The 24,814-nt window shown below is 43.0% G+C and overlaps 1 protein-coding gene across 7 annotated transcripts in view; it reads left to right on the top strand.

The window, feature by feature from the left end:
- The window catches only part of CTNND2 (catenin delta 2), a 938,008-nt gene that overhangs the window by 784,143 nt on the left and 129,051 nt on the right, over positions 1–24,814 (top strand). For all 7 annotated transcript variants that reach the window (XM_003263165.3, XM_012501684.2, XM_030813911.1 and 4 more), the window contains 2 exons: positions 8,852–8,969; positions 14,961–15,146. In XM_003263165.3, the coding sequence (XP_003263213.1) occupies positions 8,852–8,969; positions 14,961–15,146 (304 nt within the window). The remainder of the gene's footprint in view (positions 1–8,851; positions 8,970–14,960; positions 15,147–24,814) is intronic.

The following is a 24,814-nucleotide window of genomic DNA, read 5'->3' as shown; positions in this document are numbered from 1 at the left end:
AGGATAAAAGCCAGTTGCCTGAGGAATTGTTATGGTATAAAACAGAATCTTGCCTACATGGTTTATTAATATGAGTGGAAAATAATCTTGAATGATAAACACCAAATGGTCACAGTGATTTCCTTAAGGGAAAGCAAAGAGTGTGGACATCACTTTTAGTTCTACATTTCCCCTACTGTCTTAATATTTTTACTTTAGTTTTAGATTTTTAAAAAATAAATAACTAAAATTGCCAACCCTGCTGTGAAACCTTCTGTTCTTTCCTCTTGCACATTTGCGGGAGACACGTTTCCTGTGGGGTGCTAGTAACCCGCCTGGCGTGTTTCTCCCCTCTGGGCTGGGAGGTCTCTGGTGTTGCAGCTGCTCAGCTAACGTTTACGGAGAAGAAACCAGCCCGGCCCTGAGCAGCTGCCCTGTGTCACCGCAGATCCCCTGTGATGTCCACAACATTCCCAGTGGCACCTCCCAGATGAAGAGGCCAAAGCGAAGAAAGCGCCTTCACAGCTAAGCGCAGCTATGTGCACCGCACCAGGTACAGGAGAAACCACCTTTGTGAACATTTTGAATAATAAGGAAACCAGCCACTCCCTTTTTTCAAAGAAGCTACAAATCAAAGGGATGAGCCCTCATGGATTTTGTGGGAAGAATGAAGGGGATGGACAGACTTGGACGGTCTCATGCTGGCGCCAGCCCTGCAACCTCTGCACCTAGAGAGAGAGGCTCTGGCTGGATTACTGGCACTGCATTAAAGGCCAGGTGGAGTCAGCGGACCCAGTGCTGGGCGAAGACACCCCTTCTTTCCCCGCCCCTGGACACTCAACGAAGAGGACGATCTTCCCGCACAGAAGAAAAGGATGGGCTTTTTGGACAATGATTTTGGAAACCACAGACAAAGTCTCCCAATACCTTGTGGGAAGACACAGGGCAGAGCTGCTGTTTCCCTGAGGAGGCAAATACATTTGATTCCTGAAACCCAGACTCTAGATTTAGGAGAGCAACGTGCTGCTCCAGGCAGGGGCTGCTCAAACCACTTATTTTGGTGAGATGTTTTTAGACAGTTTAGGATCCCAGCCTCAGAATATGCTGAAAGTTCTGTACCTCTAGCACAGAAAATAAAAACAAAAAACCATGCATTACGTTCATATAAAAATATACAAAACTTGGAACAAAATATCAGGAGTTCACAGACACCCTCCTGAATTCTATATCTGAGCTTCAGATGAGAATCTAGGTCAGGGGTTGATCGTGCCGGTGACCCGTTTCTGTATGGCTTCAAGTAAGAATAGGTTTTACATTTTTTAAAAGATTGTTGAAAGAATGAGGAAGAGAAGGAGAGAAGAAAAAGTGGCAGAAACCCTGTGTGGCCTGCAAAGCCTAAAATATTTATTCTCTGATCCTTTACAGAGAGTTTTGTTTGTTTGTTTGTTTGTTTGTTTTGCATTCAACGAGAATTTTTTATTTCGATTATCCACAAAACACTATTACAATACTTTATAAAAATATTAAGTTTAGGCTACCATTATTCACTAAAAAAAGTGTGCTAGAAGGCTGTTCCTGCCAACTTCCTTTTTTGGTAAGGGTTAACTTCCACATTAAGACACTGAAGACGAAAAGCTGTTGGAAAAAATCTTCAAATTTACAAAGTTGTTTATTTTTCTTGGCAATTTAAAAATACAGAACAATTTAAAATGAATACACATTAAGTTAGTGTTTTCTCCCTACCATACAATTGTTATTATATAAGGAACTGCTCCATTCAGTTAAAACCTAATGAATACCATCAACTTTTCCTGGCTTACTTTCCTGATTAGATTTAGTGCATAAACATAATTTTGTTACCCTTTTGAATATGCTTAGAAAAATTACAATATCATAGTTCACATAAAGCCCTTAAAAAATCTCATGTCACAAGTTGTTGACAAGAGGAAATAATGACAGCACTCTTCTTAGGAAGACCCTCTTGGTAGAGAGTGTCAATACTAAGCAGGTTTTTAACTCCAGATTTAGGTGTCACGGATAGAAGATCTCTTTAAAATTTAACGTTTTTGAAGCAAAAGCAAGTGTGCTTTGTGGAATCAAGAAAAGCAGGATTGGCATAATTTCCCATTCTCACACTTACTCAGATCAGGTAATTTATGATGAATCCAAGCTATCAAGGCTGTAAGGATGTTCTCCATAGAAGGGAGATAACTATAGGCATCAAACTCCAAAGAGCCAATTTTTTGCATTTTTACGTGTAATTAATACTTGATAATCGATCTGGCTGCTAATAATATGGCTCTTTGAAGGGGTGGCTATTAGGTCTGTTCAGTCTCTGCTTAGCCTAAGCAAGAGAGAGCAGGCAGGAGAGGCTGGGAGTTCTGGAGATCTTGTTACTGGGGGTGGCTGTGTTGTTGAATTAAAAGATTGTCATGAGTTAAAAAAAATTCCATCAATTTCTGAGTAGGTAATTACATGGTCAAAAAATTAAGATGCTCCATATTCCCCCCTCACAAGTTTAGTGTTATTTCCCATCATTTGCCGGTTGACTGTTAGAAGCTGATGGCCGTTGGTCTAAAGGCCATCACTGGTGTGTGTCGGGGGTCCATGGTCCCATCCTGTTAGGAAGAGCCTTGGGAGTGTTGTTCAGAGTCTATACATCACATAGCACACAGCAGACAACCACGTGGCTTCATGGCCATTCAAGAAGTACTCTACCTTTCTACACTGAATTTCCTACCGTGGGCTAAGGCCATGGTTCTCACCTTTGGAGTGTGTTCTCATCACCTGGAGACCAGTGGAACACACTGAGAACTGGGCTAATCGAAGCATAGGGGAAGGGCCTGCACCTTTGTATTTTAATCAAGTTCCAAAGCTGATTCTGATGCAGCAGAGGAGCATAGGTTTGAGAAGCCACAGGGCTGAGCACAGTTTAGGTGCTGGGGAAGCACACATGTAGATTAGATCCTCGTGGAGCCCAGCTATCCAGAGCAGACCTCTCAGCCTCGAAACAATTGGTATGCCTTGTGGTGGGGGCGGTCCTGAGCATTGTGGGATGGTCCTGAGCATCTCTCTACCCATGAGATGCCTGTAATGCCCCCAACACTCACCCAGCAGTGACAACCAAAAATATTCCCTGATGGCACAGTCACCCTAGGTTAGGAACCACTGGTCTAGAAAGAGTCCTGAAGAAAACCATATGCTCTTTCATCCAGTCAATATCCAATGAGTTCCTACTGTGTGCTGCACAGTGGGGAGTACAAACAACCAAATAAGATGATGCTCCCCCCTACCTCCTAACGCCTTGTGGGACCAGACTCAAACATCACGTGTTACAGGTGCTCTAAAAGAAGCTTGTGCTTGGAGCTATAAAGGAAGGAGTAGCAGGGCTGAGGCAAGGCTTAGAAGGTAGAAAAGGCGGTGCTTGGATTGAGCCCTGGCAACTGCGACTGTCAGAGTTGATGGCTTCAAGGCGGAAGGAAGAACTTTCCAGGGGGAGGGATCAGTGGGCCCGGGAACCCCAGACAGCCTCTCCTTATCCTTGGTCAAGCGTCCAGAGGCCCTCAGCTCTGCCCTGGGGGGGTCCCAGGTATCCCAAGGTCGGGTCTGGTCTCTGATCCATGCCGTTATCCCTGGTGTCTTCTGCCTCCCCAGCCTGCCTTGCTGGGTTGCATTGAGGCTGTACTAAGCATGTGGCTTCATATTTCGACTTTGCCTTGGGACTCTTTGTATCACTTAAACCCAGCTCTGTTCTCTAACACCCTCCAGACAGCCCACCCAACTCCTCAAACCAGTATATGGTCTCAGGAACCCAGGCCAGATCCTGCAGAGACCCAGCATCTGGGCTCTACTGGTTATGAATTGGAAGATGAGATGTAGGAGCTCAGGGAGCGCCTACCCAGGGATGTGAAGGGCTGGGCCACCTGATGGACGGTGATTATAGCAGGGCTAGACCCAGGGCTCAAGGACATGTGAGTAGGCTTGGTATGAGACAACTCCAGTGGAGTCCAGACCCTGAAGGCCAAGGAGAAGGTGAGGGAGAGAGGAGAGGAGGAAACAGACATAGGAAGACAACCTAGCCTTGGGCCAGGCTGTGAAGGAAGCCTGTGAGGAAGGCTCAAGCTCTTCTTCCGAGCCTGAGGTTGTAGACGAGTGAGAAGCTGGGGAATATCTGACTGGCTCCAGGCCACAAAACTGTGCAGATCTCTTCAGCACTCAGTCAGTATTATGAACAATCATAAGAAAGTCTCTGTCTTGAGCTAATTTTACTTTCGATGCTGTATGCTATCTTCAGTTGCATCTTTTTTTTTTTTTTTTTTTTTTGCAAATTGAAACTGCCTCAAATAACTCAGGATGGGGCTTATAACACAAGATACAGTTTAAGAAGCCAGTATTCAAATGGTGGAACAAACATCTGATATTTATTCTGTAAGCATGGAGCACAGTCAGTCACAGAGTAAACCTACCCCTGCTTTCCTGAATTCCAATCCGATGGAAGGGCTGAATTCTCAATAATAGCCAACTGTGTGTCACACACTCCACTGAATGCTAGGTATAAACATAAGAATGACATGCTTTCTACTCTCCAGAAAGTCCCAGTGCAGTAATAAGGTCACAGCCTAAATAATACCAATACGAAATAAATGATGATCAGTAAAGGAGGTTCGAAGAGCTAAGAGTGTGTGAAGGGAGAGGCTAATTACAAATACATTGATTACCCAGTATCTCATTCCTTGGTTTTCTCTGTGGTTTGATCTTCAGTATCCTGGCCATCTGAAGCACAGATACATCTTTCATGGAAAATGCCATAGTCATACAGGTGAACGTATGGTCTGAGTTCCACATTGGGTCCTAGGAGAGCACTAAGTGATGGAGATTCAAAGAAATGAGATTTCAAACAGCACAGAAGACAGGGGAAAGGAAGCAGTTTAGTCGCATTAAAATAAAAAAAGATTGATCTTTTAATTGGAAGACATAAAAATGAATTGTTTCTTTTTTTATTAGATAAAAAGATTATAGAATCCACTTTAAGCAGGAACTTCCCAATGACATAGCAACTGACAATTCAGTCACGATTGTAAAGATTACTAATAAGGATGAGATATTATGCACATTTTTGTGCTTCTAACAAATAATCTACAGGTATTTGTTTTAATACTATGTTTATGCATAGAATTTTTCCATACCCATTTCTAACCAGACATAGAAATCACCTTCCTCGTGATGGGCAGAAGATGGTTTAAGTACAATGGGAGGGAGGAACTTTCTAGATTGGACATTGATTCATTGTCAAACACTTTCTAAGGAACACGATTACAACTAACCATTTAGTGAGCATCACAGAAGGTTATCAGAGTGTTTATTTTATTTATTTTTATTTTTTATTATTATACTTTAAGTTTTAGGGTACATGATAGACTGGATTAAGAAAATGTGGCACATATACATCATGGAATACTATGTAGCCAAAAAAAGTATGAGTTCATGTCCTTTGTAGGGACATGGATGAAGTTGGAAACCATCATTCTCAGCAAACTATTGCAAGGACAGAAAACCAAATACCACATGTTCTCACTCATAGGTGGGAATTGAACAATGAGAACACTTGGACACGGTGTTTATTTTTAAACGTGAAACATCTTGTTAAGTTTCAGAGTAAAGGTGTAGAGACAAAAATTTGAGCTGTGTTCAAGTCGTGATGCTTATAGCTTTATCATGTACTGTTAACATGATTGTAATATTTCATTCATAGCTGACATGACTTCGCCTTAACGTATTGCTCAAAAGTCTTAACCAACAACAACAAAAAGCTGAAATTTGTGGTTTAAAGAGTAGAACTTGTATTTGTGGGGAAGAGGGAGGAACAGGAAACCCTCCTTACCACCAATGTGAAAATCAAAGATTCTCTTAAGCTGTGTTTCATGCACTGAGGTATAGTTGATTAAAAGTGGAAACCCAAGCCCAAAGGCCTGTAGGAAACCATTACCCACTGAAAAGAGACAGTTTATATAAAAATGTATACTGAGCCTTATCATGCCTGCAGACAGTATGATAACCCCCTTTTGAAGTCTATATGTATACCGAGCCTCATCATGCCTGCAGACAGTATGATAACCCCTTCTTAAAGTCTATATGTATACTGAGCCTCATCACCCCTGCATACAGCATGATAACCCCCTCTTGAAGTCTGTACGTATACTGAGCCTTATCACCCCTGCGGACAGCATGATAACCCCCTCTTGAAGTCCATATCATAGGTGCTGTGTGGGTGTGGGTATATCTCAGTCACTTCCCTTCTCTGCCGAGACCTTCAGTTATTAATCTTTCTCATTTTTCAATATCTTACACATTGTAATATAGTAGCCAATTAATAACTTTTTAAATTTTGGAGGAGACTGGACTAGAATGGAATAGAAACTAGAATAAAGAAAAACGCTAAGATTAGTATTGACAGCTTCTGATGTTAAGTTGTTCATTTTGATTATTTCCTATTGGTTGGTCCTGCACATTTAATGATTACCAATGAAATTAGGCAGTTTATTGGTGAATCAGGAGGCAGCCTGCCTCCAAAAAAAGGATACTCGAAGGAAAGACTGAGCACATTAGTCAAAGAAAAGCTGCAGAGAGTTTTTTTCAGATCAGGGTGTACACATGATACCGTAAGTTGCTTGCCAGCCTGAATTTCATTAATTCTATTGGGAAATACTAACTTGCTACGCTAAAGAGCCAAACATAATCACACGTTGCCATGTAACATTCTTCTGGCCAAAGAGGTCTGATTCAGAATCTTTGGCAAACTTATTATTTTAACAGCTTCACAGCTCGACCTGGTGAAAATCATTTCAAGAAGGAATGATCTAAAATGCTCCTTTAAAAGGGCCATTCTTTTAGTTTAAAATAATATCAAATGCCTGTCACCACCTTTTCTGTAGTTCCTCTCTGGCCCCCACCACGGATTGTGTCAGAAACAAAGGTTGGCCATCACAGGATGGAATTTATAAAATTTTACATAAAAATGCTGTCAATATTTGCCTAGTTACATTATCTAAGAAGCTGAGAAATTTTGTTTATATTTGAAGATCAGCAAATGCCAAGAATACTAATTTGAATTGTATAACCTTTCCCAGTGTTACACAAAAATGCCGCTGATAGAGCCTATCTTAACACGTCTGTGGAACTTTTTAGGTATCAAAAAAACTATTTATGTTCAGTAGCATTTTAACATGAAGCCTATTTTATTTTATTTTATTTCTTACAAAATCATATTCTGCATTCATATTTGACATCAGACCTGAAGCCCTTTCTTTCCCATCTTCACAGGTTTTGTTCCAGCTCAATGCTAGGTAGAGACATAAGACTGACATGCCTTCTACCCTCCAGAAAGTCTCAGGGCAGTAATGAGGTCACAGCCAAATAATTCCAGTACAAAATCAATGGTGTCAGTAAAGGAGGTTCAAAGAGCCAAGAGAGTGTGAAGGGGGAGGCTAATTGCAAATAGATTGATTCCTCAAAATCTTATTCCTTGGTCTTCTCTGGGTTTGATCTCCAGTATCCTGGACATCTGAAGCAGAGACACACTTACTGTGTGGCCTTGGACAACCTCTGAGGCTTGGTTTTATCATCTGTAAAACAGAATTGATTACAACAGCAAAAGATGTTGTGAATATGAAATGAGACTACCTGGGTCAATTATAGCAGGCTGGAGATTCATTTCATTCAACTTCTCCAGACTCCGTCCAGGCTTACGGATCCTTGGGATCTGCCTCATAGCTGCCCCAGCACTTGGCAAAGAACACCACCCTCCTCCCAGCCAGACCCTCCCTAGAGAGCTGGGGTGTGAGTTCTCAACATCAGCATCACCAAGGATATGCCAGTTATCTGACTCTACCCCAGACGTTCTGAGTCAGAGACTCCAGCATGCAGCCAGCAGTCTGTACTGCATGCACCCTCCAGAGGATTCCAATGCTCCCAAAGTTTGAGAATCACCTTCTTTTTCTACCACTGTTCTCAAGGTCCTTAAATTCTTTCAATCGCTTTGTACCACCCACTAAGTCATCTCCTGCAGCCTCCCTTTTACAGGTTGTGTTGTCTGTAGTAAGTCATTGCAGAAATTCTCTACTGGAACCATATGCTAACTGTGGGTAGGAGAACAACATACTCTCAGGTGGTAGAGTAACTAAAAGCACCCCAAGATTTTCCTTCAGATTATCTCTGTCTCTTGTAGGACTAGAAGATCTCTCTGCTTCGTAGCCACACATTTCATTACAGTAGGCCCCGTCTGTTGCCATTAGCTCAGCATGTACTAGTACAGAAAAGAGCTTGGAGCAGCCCCTTCCCATAAGAGGTATCATGCACATCCCAATGACTAAAGTGTCACAGAAACCTCTAACTATGTCCTTAGAGTAAATTCCTAGAAGTCTACTTCTGGCTGGGCCAAGGTAGGTATCTTTGGTGGCAGACAAATTTAGATGTCTAAAATATTTCAGAAGTTAGAAGTTCTGTCTTTGAAAGTGTTTGAGACCTCTCAAAGAAGAATCCTTTGAATCAAAAAGCTTCTGATTGTACATGGAGTAGACCTAGAAGACTTTCTGAAAGTCCCCCACCCTCCGCGGTCATGGGACTCACAGATCCCGTATTAGGAATTCTTCATTGTCTATTCCAGGAGTTGCATTACAGACATCTGTGACTTACCCAACTCTGGGATGTGTTTTGTGGAAGCCATCCCTTTTCATTAAAGATATATTCTTGATAAGCATTCTGAAAAAGTGGGGAAAAAAGCATTTCCTTTCAAACTATGAGAGCAGATGGGCATGGAAAGACATTCTTTTGGTGACAACCATAAAGACTGCTGATGTGTCCTTTTGCTTTGCAGGAATGTTAGTTCGGCTGGAGAGGAGGCCCGCAGAAGGATGAGAGAGTGTGATGGGCTTACGGATGCCTTGCTGTATGTGATCCAGTCTGCGCTGGGGAGCAGTGAGATCGATAGCAAGGTTGGTTGTGCTTGCATAGATTAAGCATGTTCGAGAATAAAGACTCCCACGGGACTCAACAATAGCTAACAACCCTGGAGAGCCAACGCAGTATTTCAGACTTTCCTTCTGAACTCTCTCCTGGTTTCCTTATAAGAATCCAACACTTTTTAGACTGGGCTTCTAATTCTAGCGTGGAGCTAGATACCTAACTTCTGATTAGCCATGAGTAAATATGCAGATTGTTCTAAGTTACTCAAACCACAGGTGTTCCAGTTGAGTGTATAAATTTGAATACCACATTGCTCACAAGCTTCTAGTTTAATGTAATCCGCTTTCAAAAGAAGAGACAAGATGTTAAAACTACCTGCTTTTTTTTTATTTTTTGAGACAGAGTCTCGCCCTGTCACCTAGGCTCTGTCACCCAGGAGTGCAGTGGTGCAATCAAGGCTCACCACAACCTCCACCTCCTGGGATCAAGTGATTCTCCTGCCTCAGCCTCTTGAGTAGCTAAGATTACAGGCGTGTGCCACCATGCCTGGCTATTTTTTGTATTTTTAGTAGAGACGGGGTTTTACCACATTGGCCAGGCTGGTCTCAAACACCTGATCTCAAGTGACCTGCCCACCTCAGACTCCCACAGTGCTGGGATTATAGGCATGAGCCTTGCGATTTGAATAATCCTGTATTCTTGTAAACTTGCTTTTTAACAACTGTTGATTACATTAAGTTCCATTTTAAAAGGCCTGCAAGATCTAAATAAATGTCACAATGCTAAATAAATGGGGCTTCCCAACAAAATAAATCACCAAAGTCTATTCAGTGTCTTAGTTCACAAGCCAGAATAGAACTGGGTGGGCTTTTCCAGTGTTTGAGCTATTTTATTTAGTCTTATATAAGTTTGATTCATTCATATAAGTTTGTAATTTCATAATATCCTGTTATAAACACAAACTTTACCAATAGTCATAAAGTAATGCAGGTAATAAATGTGATTTCTTAATAAGGATTTCTCAAGAGCCACCCTTATTGACATTTTGGGGTGAATTATTCTTTGTCATGGGACTGTCTTGTGCATTGCAGGATGCTTAGCAACCTCCCTGGCTTCTGCCCACTGCATACCAGTAGCAGTCCCCATCTCCACCCCAGTAACAAACAACAGTGTCTCCAAACATTGCCACATGTCCTGCGGGGAGCAAAATTGGCCCTGGTTATGAAGCGTGACCTTAATCCTGTGGTTTTCATTCTGACTCTTTAGTAGAATTGCCTTTGGAGTGTTCATGTAAATACATCTGTCCAGACCCTACTGCAGTCCTGTGAACCCAACTGTCTAACTCTCGTCACAAGTTTTTGTACCTTTAAAAGTTCATCAGGTAATTTGATGTACATCTTAGATTAAGAACCTGCCATAGTAGATAGAGCTTTAATATGACTCTCTAATTGGGAATCTGGTATAATGTAATTTAGTTTCAAAGTTAGATAAAGAACAAATAAAAGTGTTTCTATCCATGTAGTCATTAATTGGCTGTGTGTATAAGTTGGCATAGCACTTCTCAACCCTGACTACATATTAGGGTTACCAAGAAATTTAGAAAATCACTGATGCCTGAGCCTTACTCCCCAAAGATCTGAATGCAAGCTACTTCTGGGATGTAAGCCCTTTGAGTACTAGTTCACCCCAATTATGAGCACCGCTTGTCATCTTTTAACTTCTGCTCAATTAGGTTCACATCCATTCACTGACTTCGTGTTTTTAGATTCAAAGATGAACATAATGTAACAAAGAGTAAGCATTCCCCTTTCACAGAAGCCCTTAAATGACCATTTTAGACCATTTAGTATCATCGACAGGAAAATTAAATTCCTAAACAAGTGACCAGTCAAGATGTCTTGAATATTTACAAATGCTTGTTAGCGTAATAGGCACGTGCGTTTTCAAAGGGCTTCTGAAGGTAAATCACTGAAGCGGCAATGCCCAGCATCATCATATTCAGAGTGGTGAGTGAGGCACTGGGAGACTATACCTTTTACTGTGATGGCTACGAAAAAAGCTTTGATACTAGCTGGACCTTGCAGCTGAAAATAAAATAAGAGTCAACAGCCTCATGCTTCGGCTAAGTGTAGCCACCAGCACCAAAGATTAAGGCGTCCTTCAGGAGCCGTGGTTCAAGAACCAACATGGCACAAACATCTTCTTTCTGTCAGATGACCAGATTCCTAAAACCCTGGGAGACTTTGTAGATCATCTTTTCTAATGTCCACATTTTCCCCAAAAGAGGAAGTTGAAATAATTGGGAGTATTCGGGGCTGGAGTCAGAAAACCCAGATATCCCTGGTGGAGTAAGAAGAGCCCTGAGCCGGCATCAAGACAGTGCCAGGGGACTGTGCCATCTCCACCTCCCACTGGCTGGAGCACCATATCCAAGTGACCTCAACTCTGTGACAAGCAGCATAATCATAGCTGAATGCCAAGGCTCTTGAAAGGATCAGATGTGATCAGTTACTCAGCAGGTGCTTCACTGGCTGGATTGTGCTATTGAGTTTTAACATATTATTATTGTACCATCATTTGCCACTCAGCCCTCTGCTTGGCCGCTTTTGAGCTTTCACAATGACACCTTGAGGGTGAGGGGGATGAATGAGTACATCTTCTTTTTAAGACCCGAGAAGTTAATACGTTAAAGAGCTTGGATTCCATACAAGCTTGTGGCTCTGGTCCTATAATTGGGCCAGTGTGTTGACTGGGTAACATATGGTGGAGCACTCTACAACTTCCAGATTAACCCTTTCTAATAGAAAATAAGGAATCAAAATGACCCTGGTAACCAAAAACAACTGCTGAAAGCGCTGCTGACAGCAATGGACGTCCCAAGCAAAGCTACCGGCTGCCACCCTCCTGCTAGGATCCCAAGTCTTTTGTCTTCTCTTTCTCCTTATCCCCTTAGAGAAAAGCTCTTGAATTAAGTAACTCTCCCAAACCAACCCAGACTGCAAAACTCCAGGAGGTTTAAATGAGAGATAAATGTGGTCCCTGTGACCTTCCTTCCCCCATCCCTCCCTCCCCACCCACCCCCATCCCTACTTTCTCTCCTTCTTCTAGCTTCTTCCCAAATCATCTCCCCAGCTGCAGCTCGATTATAAAGCATTTTTCACAACTGCAGATTTATTCCCCAGTAGTCATTTGTTAAGCAGAGGAACAGTGATGCCTCTGGGGAAGACGAACAGTGGGATGAGAAAGAAGTTTATTCTCCCCAGTCTTTGATGTATGAAAAATCAGTTTGAGCTGATTTAAAAATCATTCTGACTTATGCCATAACATTTTCCTTTCAATGAGAGTCGTTTCTCTCTTTCATGCATCGCCCTGAGTTTACCTGCTTTCGTGCCAGTCCACTTTTTGATGCTGAGAGGATGCTTGGAATAGAAAATCAGGTTGACTCAGGGCCTGTGGGATTAGCAGCCCATGACACCTTGAGAAGCTGACAAGAAAGGTCTGGAATGACAAAGGCTCCAGAGATATTTCCTGAAAACTGGTTTTCCTCGTAGATTTTCACGTCCTCGTAGTAAGTACAGGGCACCCGCTACCTTTCACCAGATTCCAGCCAGTGGAGGGAAGCAGTGCAGGATTGCGATCCCAGCAGCCCCGGCCCATTCCAGTCCCACCCCAGGACTGCAGAGAAGCAGCTCAGTCTGGTGGGAGGTACTCACAGCTTTAGCTGTCCTCCCCTTCACCCATACAATGGAATCGTATTATGTGCCATCACGGGTGGCTGTTATATAGCAGGTGCCTGAAAAAATGATAGCCAACTTGGTAAGATTCTTCAAATAAAACTTGGCTCAGTTTATTTTTTTCCATCATTATTTTGCCCCTTTTAAAATTGGATATTTTTCCCCTCTTTCCATGGTTCCTGGAGTCAAAAGGTCAGCTTTGTCCTAACCAGCAAACGTTTTCTGCAGAAGGTCAGAGAATAAATATTCCCAGTGTTGTGGGCCATACTGTCTCAGTCACAGCCATGTAATTCTACATTGTACCATGAAAGCAGCTACAGACCATTCATAAACAAATGGGCCTGGGCGTCCTCCAGGAAAACACCGGTTATGCACAACCGGCTGTGGGCTGGATCAGACCCCTGGGTGGCAGTTTGCTCACCCCTCTTCTCAGCAATCAGAAGTTATTACAACTAGTATTTTAGCAAATACTTTTGAGCAGACACTATTCAAAGAGCTGTATCTGTGAGCTTATTAACCCTCACTGTGGCCCTGTACATGATACTGGGGGTTTTTTTTGCTCTTTTTTTTTTTTGAGACAGAGTCTCTCTCTGTTGCCCAGGCTGGAATGCAGTGGTGCAATCTCGGCTCACTGCAAGCTCACCATTCTCCTGCCTCAGCCTCCTCGAGTAGATGAGACTACAGGCGCCCACCACCACGCCTGGCTAATTTTTGTATTTTTAGTAGAGACAGGGTTTCACCATGTTAGCCAGGATGATCTCAATCTCCTGACCTATTGATCCACCTGCCTCAGCCTCCCAAAGTGCTGGGATTACAGGCGTGAGCCACCGTGCCCAGCCTGTACATGATACTGTTAATATGACCCTCCATTTACAAATGAGGAAATAGAAGCACAGAAAGATTAAGCACTTTGCCCAAGGCCCCACAGCTTGTGAAATGGTAGGCCCAGGATTGGAAGCCAAGCCAGCCAGCCCTAGATCACATCCTCTGGAGCTCCGCACTGTGCCATCTCCTGCCATTGTTAATGATATGAACCTTTGAAGAGCATTTACTGTGCCCCAGCTTTCTTCCCAGTACTTGTGCGCTGTGTTCTTTCCTATTGCTGTCATAACCAATGACCACAAACTTGGTGGCTGAACCCAACACAGCTTTATGATCTTATAGCTCTAGAGACCAGGAGTCTGAAGTGGGTCTCACTGGGATAAAATTAAAATGTGGTAGGTCTGCGTTCCTTCTTGAGGCTCTTGGGGAGAATTTGTTTCCTTCCCTATTCCAACATCTAGACCCTGCCCACATAACGGCTTGTGGCCCCTTCCGCCATCTTCAGATCTGGCCATGGCCAGCCACGTCCTTCTCACATCACATCACTGTGACTCTCCTGCCTTCCTCTTTGATGTACAGGCCCCTTGTGAGGACACAGGCCCACCCGAACAATCCAGATAATCTCCCCATCTGACAAGCAGCTGATGAGCTTAACAATTCCCACCTCCTCCCAGCCACGTGACCTAACATATTCGCAGGTTCCAGAGATTAAGATGTAGACCTTGTGGGAGGGCCATTATTCTGCCTACCACACACATATTTTAGCTCACCTAATGCACAAGCAACCTAAGATGTGGGTCCTGTTATGACCATTTTACAGAGGGGTACACTGTGTCCCAGAGATGTCAAGTGCATTGTCCAATGTCCCACAGCTAAATCGGACACCTAGGGTTCCACAGGTGCCCAGCTCCACAACATGTGTCCTTAACCACTGTTTAACCTTTTGGCTAAGAAAATATGAGTGTCAGGCATCTCAAAAAAATGTAGACTAAAAATATTTATGCCCCCCAGGTGATCACAGCCCCTCACTTTCCTGGGACAACCATGGTTTGCACCTGTGGCCTCCTTGACACTCAGAAAATGCTCTGGTGGGCAGTAAATATGTCCCTCACCAGAGGTGGGGTGCTGTCTGTTAGTGGATGATATTTGGGATCTCTGGTGGTTGTACATTCTTCCGTTCTCACAAGTGTATTTCAATCAGCAATAACAGATGTTTATAGAAGTAACTATTGCTGAAAAGTCATTTCTTTGTGGGGGAGAAAAGGTCCTAAGACCTTTCTAAGTTTCTCTAATTGTTTTCCACTGTGGCCATCAGAGGAGCTTTCAGAAGCTGGCAGCTAAATACTTCCAAAGAGAAATGTGTCCATGGAGAAAGATGCCTTTCCAGGTGGAAGAATGGTGTGCTGAGTGCTAGTTTCACTCATTCTTTCCTCTGTTTCCCCCTTTTCTTTCTGGGTTCTGCAGACCGTTGAAAACTGTGTGTGCATTTTAAGGAACCTCTCGTACCGGCTGGCGGCAGAAACGTCTCAGGGACAGCACATGGGCACGGACGAGCTGGACGGGCTACTCTGTGGCGAGGCCAATGGCAAGGACGCTGAGAGCTCTGGGTGCTGGGGCAAGAAGAAGAAGAAAAAGAAACCCCAAGATCAGGTGATGCGGGCTGCTTGCAGCTGCATGCAATTATCCCCTTCCCTAATTGCATCTATAACATATCCTCAATATATAGAGAATGAGCCCTGCATTTTCATCAGGAGGTAAAATCACTAATGCATCTGCACAGTTTTCCTGTGGGAATTTCACAGCTGAGACGGTGGGACATGAAATGATTTCCCTCACGTCTCGCAGTTGAGCCAAGATAGGAAATTACTTAAAAAAGAAAAAAAGACACCTGAGGCCCTAGCAAGCTCTGACATTTCACCTCTGAGCAGGCACAGAGCATTGCCTGTGGGTTAATTCACACATTTACTTAGGGCATTGCCGGAGCTGGGTTTGGCGCCATCCAGGTGGCAGGGATGGGTGGAACAGGAGATGTGGTATAAGAAGGGAAACAGAGAGAGACAGAGGGAGACCAAAGATCCAACATGTATTTAATCGCTGGTTTTAAAGCATTTAGATTTTCAGTCTCACACTTCCCATTGGAAATGGGGGTAACAGAGAATTCACAGCCCTTCCACAGGATGGCATTAGAAGCTTGGCCATGGGGGACAATTCAGATGAATTCAGAACAGTGTTGAGCCAGAGCTGGAGGCCTCTTGAGAACAGAATGGCCCTCACCTGCTGCAGCTGGAAGTAGGTTCCTCTGCAGCAAAACGAAGGCCGCTAGGCAGCAACTCACAACCGTGATGCATCAGAACAGCCTCTGCCCCTGTCCCGGGGAGCCCATGAGAGACCAAACCCCTCACCACAGGCCCCACCAGGACAGGGAGTGTTGGGAGGACAAAGCATCCCCACCTTTGCTAACACTGGAACAGAGGTTAACTTCAGGGCCTGGAAACTGATCCATCTCATCAAGGAGCTTACAGAGAGTTCTAGGTTTGCAGATGTAAAGATGGTGGATGTCATTTGTCCCCTGGCATCTCTACTACATATTAAGTCAGGTTTTTAAAGAGTATTTAGAGATTAAAGAAAATATATAATGCAAGTAAAGTGAAAAAAAGCAATATAAAAACAGATGTGTACATAAATCTATAGGTATAGATGATACAGATACAATCTGGCCAGTTTTGTATGATATGTCATATGCAAATACAAAATGCTATTTGCATATACAAAATATATGTGTTTCTTTAAAAAGCAGAGTAAGATCCAAGAGAAGATAATGATCGATTCTTTTTGTACTTCCGTATTTATAAATTTTCTACAATGAAAATTACATTCGTAATCTTTGCAAATGGCCTTTAAAAAATAATGTTCATAAAGGCACTAAGTTAATGTATGCTTAAAAAAGTGTATGGTTTTTTTCAGAGAAATGTATACCTCACTGAAAGGTGTAAGAGATTATGTAAAATGAAAGATTATCTAGTCTACAACACAGACCTTCCAGGATAGAGGAGCCAAATATTATAACAGGAGTAAAAATGATACAAATAATAATTGGTTTAATCATGGCCTCTAGAGCTTTTTCTAGTCCAGAAATTTATGTTGACCCATACCTTTGGCATTGGTATTCTTGACCTTAAAAAGACACTATAAGATTCTGCATGTCAAATTTAGCTATAAGAAAAATCTCAGAAACTTTCAAAAAAATCCCTATAGGGATAATTCAAGAAAATATATGATACAAAAATATGATGCGTGCATGCTGTTAGTTCAAGAAATGGTTGCTATTGAACCATACTAGGAGTATCAGACTTCTAGGCCATTCCAGTCTAGAAGTATCAGACTATGAGCTCCCGTGTGCAGAAGTGTTTGACACTCTATGCATCACATTCTGGTCTAAGGGGTCCTTGCAAACTCATCCATTTTTGAATCTGCTCTGTGCCTGTTGCTGAATTCTAAGGAATTGCTAGTTTCTCTAGTCCGTTTTGGACAAAACCTCCCACGAAACAGTCTGCATGTCATCTGCCAAGAAGGCACATCTCCCCCAGCAGGACCCTCCCTGCCCTCAGCAGGGCTTTATGCCAGCAGACTGTCACTGCAGGGTTGGTGGAGGGAATCCGAAGATTGGTGTCCAGGGAAATAGGAGGAGACAAAATGGATTCATTTACTTTTTTCACCTTTTGTAGCAATAAGCATTTTTTGGTTTGTTTTTCACCTTGGTCTATGGCCAACGATCCTGTGATGGTGTCCTGAGGTGGGTACTGTTTCAACGTGGTTTGGAGGTGACGGGACATTGTCCTCCACCGGCTGCTGGTCAGGTCAGACCTTCTTCAAGACGCTCTCGGTGTGAGATTGACCGTGTGCAGAGGGCCACTGAGAAAAGCAAAAACTAAATAAGCAGGACCTGCTGGAATTCAAAACCTCCCTTGTTAGCTTATAGATCAATTTAAAGTTATTTAATTCAAATGGGTAAAAAATATGTCTATCTGCATGGGTGAGGAGACCAACCTATCAATTCAAACAGGCTTCGGATCCACTGTTTTTATCTGGTAGGCCTTCTTTCATGATCATCTTTGTTTCACAACTGAGTGCACTGTAGTCAATTTAAGAGTAAATATTTTTGCTCTTTTTCACCTCTTTGTTAAGTTGTAGATGCCAAATGCATAAATGACCGGAAGATTCACCTGTGATATACAGGGTGATATTTTATGCATAAAAGCAATAGGAATGGGCTTCAATGTGTAAAACTTCAATGCCCCCTTATTTTTCCCACAACGAAAGAGATGTCTTGGAAGAACTTTCAGGGCCTCTTGCCCGCACACTTTCCTGGCCTGTCTGAGGATCCCGCGGACCAGCCTCTACGCTTCTGTTCATGCCGTTCCACTGCCTGGCCCTCCCTTTCCCCACTCACTACTTGGAGAATAATCATTCAAGAGCAAATAAAACATCCCCTCTGTCTTTCCAAGACTTCTTTCAAGTAAACAATTACTCCCTAATCTACTTCTCCATAATTGTATTTAAACGTCTCTGCTAGTTATTATCATATTGTGGGTTAAGTATAGCAATTGATCCCCAAAGAGAGCGAATTGTCTGGGACAAAGGACTGTGTGGGTCTTTTTTCAGTCTGTGACTTCTGGCCCCAATTACACTGTGGCCTATGGTGTCCCCTAGCTCTTGCTGTGGGTTTAATTGTGGGTGGATGCTCATAGCTGTGACTTTTCCCAGACTCATCTGTTTGTTTCCTGGTGAGACTTTGCCCCTAAGGGCCGCTGTGAACCAAGCGTCTTCCGCAGTCCTCCCTCCCTGTGTTTTGAGCTGTTTCCCAGCATCTCATGACAGTGCTGCATTTATCTCATTGTTAGTCAGTATTCTGAATCTGCAATCACCACCAAAACAAATGCACCATCTAAATTACTATTATCATCTAAGAACTTAAGTTTATATGCAACAAAGATATATGTGTGTGTGTCAAAGTATCCCTGGAGAAGCAGGACTTTTGATCCTGCCCGACTAAACAAATTCTTTGCACTGAAGGTGTTATGAGATATCATGAAACGCCATCACCTACAAGGTTTCTTGGATTTTCAGGATATCGATATTGACCACCACTTCTTCAAGAGCCTCACACGTTGCCTGCTATGTCATTCGGATGCTCTTGACCCAAAAGTGAGACTCTAAGGCCAGATAAACAGCATGCGTGTCCCAAAGCACAAACATGAATTTTATTAGTAGTTAAAATGATCACAATGGACATTTGAACCTTTAATAGTTTCTTCTCATTTCAGACAAAATAGATATTAATGATAAATATCTAGGTATACATGTACACAGTTAACATGTAAATAATATGTGAGTAAAATAGCACTAAGCTCCAAGAAGAAAGTAATACCCACACCTTCAGCGTGCCTTCTCCTAGAGAGATTCACAATTACAACTTACATCTGGGCATATATCCTTTCAGATGTCCTTCTGTTAGAGGCCATATCAGACAACAAAATTCATAAGGTCTTATAGTCAGTAAGTGTATTTCCACTGATGTAGAACTCCGGTCTCTTGAGTCTTCAGAGGTCGGGCTCCTTGTATTTTATGGGGCTCTCATCTTCAGGGTGCTGCCTTCCTCCCCATGGTCATGATGCTGGCTCTTCACATCCACAGTTCAGGAGCAGAAATGGGGGAAAGAAACACAGGAGTATCCTTTCCTTTAGGGCCCCACACAGAAGTTGCACACATCACTGTTACATCCCTGTGGCTGAGACTGGCTTGTAGTGGCACCAGAGCCGCGAGGGAGGCTGGGAATTGTAGTCTTTTGTGACAACCATGACCCTAGGTGAACCTTGGGCGTTCTCTTAATAAAGAAAAAAAGGCATGTAGTGGCCTATTCAGGGTGCGCAGTGAGTAGGGGGCTCTCCCTGTGAAGAGGAGTCTCTTATCAGTGAAATATGGTAATGAACAAAAACCCAACTTGTATTCATTTCATTGCCTGTACATTCCCTGCAAAGAGTGCAGCCTCTTATTACCTGCCCCGAGGTGACAGCCCCCACTGCCCACCTTGGCACACCACTGATGGGCAGGAAGGTGTAGGCACAAGTCCACTCTATGTCACTTTGCTGACCGCTTTAAGACAGCTTATTTGACACAGACTGACTTTTTTCCTTGCTAGTAAGCAGTTCTTCACACAGGAATGTGGAAGAGCTAGTGTGAATTCCATGGTAGAGGAATACCATGATGTGGCGAACCAATCCCCTATTCCTAGAAAATCAGGTTGCTTCCAAGTCTGTACTAATGTAAACTGTAATTGACATCTGTGTAGTTAAATCTCACCTACCCCCTCAATCACTTCTTAAGAATGCATTCTTACAAGTGAAATAGCTGGACCAAATGCATGCTTTTAAGACTCTCAATACACAAACCGGAATTTGTCTTAATCACTCTAAATGTCAGTGACAGTTTCTGTTCGTGGACTTGATTTTTTATTATCACTTCATGGATCTGCTCCTCATGACATTTGGATGCCCCTAGGCTCTCATTTCCTAGTATCACAGGTTGTTTTTCTTTTTTTTCCAGACAGTTTTCATTTTCTCATTAGTAACCATACTCTTTCTTTTGCCGCTTAATATCATTTCCTTTCTAACCATCTGCTTCTTTCAGCTGCCGCCCGTTCCTCTTGGCTGGTTCAAGTACAGTCTCCCTCGGCCTTCACCTCACCATATGCTGGGAACTTGTTCATTCAAGGCATGATATTTCATGTCCTGGAAGCAACATATCTCATGAGCCTGCAAAGATCACGGCTGTGCATTTTTGCGCAGAAACTCTTGTCTGCCATTATCCATGGATGAACCATATTCTTCTACTTCTTTCTCACCTCTAGTGGAAGATATAGCCCATCACCTAAAAGTGCTGCTATTTTCGTTTCAATGAGTTTATAGACTTAAAACTCTGTGTCAGGTGTCTCGTTTAGTTTTCTTAATTGTATTTTATCTCTCAGCCTTCCACACCATCAATACTGTCTTTTACAGCTTGACCAGGGCCCGTCGGCTTCAGCACTGGTCACATGTGGGGCAGCATACCTCTCTGTTCCAGGGAGCCAGCCTGTGCATTGCAGGGTATTTGCCAGCCTCCTTGGACTCTACCCACCGGATGCCAGTAGCACCTTCTGCCGCAGCCGTGACAATCAAAAATGTCCTCAGACATTGCCACTTGTCCCCCTGGGTGTTAAAATTGCCCTGGTTGACACCATCGGACTAGATTGTCCTTTGAAGGACATATCACCAAACATATAAACAAATAACCAAGACCACAGGATTATCTGAAGGAGGTTGGCACGTCAGGGACGAAGCCCCTTTAGAAGGCAGTAACAGGGATGGCCATGTCCCAGGTTTCCCTAGATGTGGATGGCAAATTAGGAGTAGAGAGAATTCTAGATGAACATCAGTGATGCCCCGGTTGGTTCCATCACAGTGACTTTGGGAAGGGACAGGCAGGCCCAGTCATATGGAGCAGCCTTGACAGCTGTCCTCTGTGGGGCACAGCACAGTGGCCGGCCTCGTGATGCCAGTCTGTGGAGTGGGCAGCATCACCAGCTTCACTCCTGAGGGATGTGTGCCCACCTGGCCCCATGGCCCCCCACAGGAGAAGGTGCATCAGCAAGGCTATTCCTGAATCTCTTTTGCCGTAACGACTTTGTTCAAACAGCACCTCATCCTGCCTCTTTAATGTGGGTTTCTAATCTCTCAAATGCAAAGCCCCTCCTGTCTTTTTCGAGAAGAGCCTGGAGCCAATGCAGTGCCACATGAAGACAGCTAATTAGCCATCAACTCTACCCCCTCTTTGCACAGCCTCAGCCTCAGCTGCAGCCAAAGTCTTCTGAACAGCTCCTGGGGGATTCAGACACCCGCACTACCGTTTTCTTTGAAATTCCTAAGAATCAACACAAAGAATCATTTCTCTCTGGCTTTTTCAGTTAACTGGAGTTTTTGAATACCCATCACCTCTATCCTTCCACCTTTAACCCCCCAAAAGCTGGAAGTGGCCATGAAACACTGTAAAGGCAAATTATGTAATAACCCTGCTGTTCAAAGCAAGCCAAGCAAGAGTGGCAGACGGTGGATGGACTTGGGTTTTGATTGTTGCTTTTTAAAGTACATAGTGCTGGCTGCAGCCTAATTAAACCAAACCCTGCTTGAGAGAACATTCTCTGACAGTTTACCTACTTAGAGCCATCTTCTCTTCCTACATTTTGCAATGTGTGACTTCCCCTGAGAGGAAAGAGTGGGATCTTAAAATCAGAATGTTTCCCTGATGCTGCAGATCTGCTCCCTTTATCTTGCAGCATCTCTGGTCTGTTGTTTATTTCACTGAAATATCTTAAAAAATGAAAGTGAGCCTGCACATATGTAATGACTGTGATGCTCCCTAATGAGTAGAGAAATCTAGGTGATAGAGATGCATTCCGCTGGTGAAGCCAGCCTTTTCTGTTTATGTTCTGAAGATACAGCTCAGCAGTAAAAGGTCTTTTCTGCACACAAACTTGATTGGCTGAGACTGTATGAAGCCTGTGACAGGTGGGAAGAGGAGCTGTGTATTTTAGCACTTCTCCTGAAATGGAAATCCTTCTCCATACTCCCTGACTGCTCCTTGTTGGTGTCTCCTCAGTACCCAGCCCAGTGCATTGGAGATCAGAGACTAGGGCAGTTGTAGGATGGCTCACAGAGAAGAGTCTTGTAAATTGTCTTGTAATTCTTCTCATTCATTAGGGGGCTTTCATGAATGTGATAATTAAAGTACTCCTGTGACTCTCTATAACTTAAAGAACCCCATGTTTACAAAGTCTCTTTTTTTTAATACAGTATGTTGACATCTTCACTTTCAGGATTTTGTTTTGTTCTGTTTTTTGTTTTTGAGACAGTCTCACTCTGTCACCCAGGCTAGAGTGCAATGGCGCCATCTTGGCCCACTGCAAACTCCACCTCCTGGGTTCAAGTGATTCTCCTGCCTCAGTCTCCTGAGCAGCTGGAATTACAGGTGTGCGCCACCACACCCAGCTGATTTTTGTATTTTTGCAGAGATGGGGTTTCACCATGTTGGCCAGGCTGGTCTCAAACTCCTGACCTCAAGCGATCTACCTGCCTTGGCCTCCCAAAGTGCTGCAGTTATGGACATGAGCCACTGTGCCCAGCCTACTTTCAGGTTTTTATCCCTAAGTTACGTCTTTCTCTTCATATAAGGAGTAAATGGCTTCCACTCTTTCATTCTCAAACCCAACTGAGATAGAAATCTTTTAAATAGGCCGGGCACGGTGGCTCATGCCTGTAATCCCAGCACTCTGGGAGGCCAAGGTGGGTGGATCACTTGAGGTCAGGAGTTCAAGACCAGCCTGGCCAACATGGCAAAACCCCATCTCTACTAAAAATACAAAAATTAGCCGGGTGTGATGGAGCACACCTGTAATCCCGGCTACTCGGGAGGCTGAGGCAGGAGAATCGCTCCAACCCAGGAGGCAGAGGTTGCAGTGAGCCGAGATCGCGCCACTGCACTCCAGCCTGGGCAACAGAGTGAGACTCTGTCTCAAAAAAAAAAAAAAATTTTTTTTAAATAGAATTTAAGCCCTGCATAGAAGCAAAAGTATTTAAAGCAAATCCAAAGAAAGGCTTTTTTCCTTTTCTTTCTTTGTAACATACACATTGAGCACATCCCCACGCATATGTTATTTCCTTCCTAAGCAGACCGTTTTTTACAGGGGCCATTATGTATGCTCTGTGCTGATGGTGACCATATCAAAAAGCATCATGGCTAAATTTCAGCAGTCCCTTAACCTACTATCTTGGGAAGCTTGATAGCCTCTTTTTTTTCCAAAAATTTTTGAGCATTACCTTCTTAATGAAAGAATACGTATTTTCAATTCTGTACAGTTTTAGAAATGGAATGACAGAAACTGTTGGCTGATTTTTTATGGATATTAGTCATGCAGTCGCATATTTGAACCCAGTAAAGAAAAGTGCTGATACGTTACTAAGTGAGGCACTATTTGGGGTGGCAAAAAATCAATCTATTGGTTTGTTCTATGATCTAGATACACTCACTGCTTTGCTGCCAGCCTGTCTCCAACAGAGCTCTAATTCTCAATTACTCAGTTTTCAAACACTCTGGTTATAGCCACCTTAATCCTTAGCTTTATGAACTCTAAATATGTGTGTAAAATTAGAAATTTCTATGAACAAGACAATTCATAAGAGGAGGTTTAATATTCCACTAGTGATATATCCTTTGGTCTGTTTTCCTGTTCAGCAACACGTGAATGACTTGCACAAAGTGTAATGTGAACATTTAAGTGATATCTGTAAGACTCAAGGGATACTAGAACTTTTGCAAATTTTATTCGTTAAAATATAACAGATGAAAATTAACATGTTGCACAGAATTGTGGAACATTTATGTAACTCTCAAACATAAGGAGGAAAATTCTGAGGAGGAAGGGACATTTTCATTGAAAATTTCCCCCAAGCTGGAACAAGATGAAACCCAGCAAAAAACCTTTTTTAAAACCACAAGTGCCTCTCTCCTTGTGCTATTTCTCTCACGTTCTCTATTCTGCTTAACTTTTAAACTGCAACCTGAGGAGTGAAGGTACATAAACACACACACACACACACACACACACACACACACACACACACACACACTTATATGTGGTCTTCATGCAGATAACATAATAAAAAGTCCTTTACTGGCATTGCCACCACTGCTGTCCTGGAAATACTTTGTCTTCATGTGCTCTCTATTATATAGAAAGTTCTCTCTCCCAACTTGATGACATTTTACTTCTTTATGTATTCTTTGCATATTTCAAGCTCTTAAAGAGTTTTTGGTAGTAGGTCCTCAAGATATAGTCCAAAACGAACACAGTTTGCACAAGCCTTGTAAGTTTAGTCTTGTGTTCTTCAGGGCTAAATCACTGTGTGGTCACTGCTTCAATTATGTTACAGATTAAGCCACTTGCTTGCCTTCAGATAATGTCCCATTTTTGTAGACATTTCAGGATAGAAGCACCTTATATTTAAATTTGTAAATAAAGTATTTCTACTTTGGTGCAGGAGTTGTATATCCCATGATTTTTCATGAATCTTCACATTCGAGCCTCAAAAGTTTGCATGTGCAGAATTGTCTCACCTACATCAGTCTGATCCTAACTTTGCCATTGCCCTACTGCCTTGTTGATGTTGATGAGCTAGACAAAATAATATCAAGCATGTTAACCCAAGTCTTACAGAATACTTCCAGTC

This window comes from Nomascus leucogenys, chromosome 6 (assembly GCF_006542625.1).
Source record: "Nomascus leucogenys isolate Asia chromosome 6, Asia_NLE_v1, whole genome shotgun sequence".
NCBI lineage: Eukaryota > Metazoa > Chordata > Mammalia > Primates > Hylobatidae > Nomascus > Nomascus leucogenys.
Note: the sequence above shows the minus strand (reverse complement) of the source record. Positions and strands in the feature narration are given on the sequence as shown.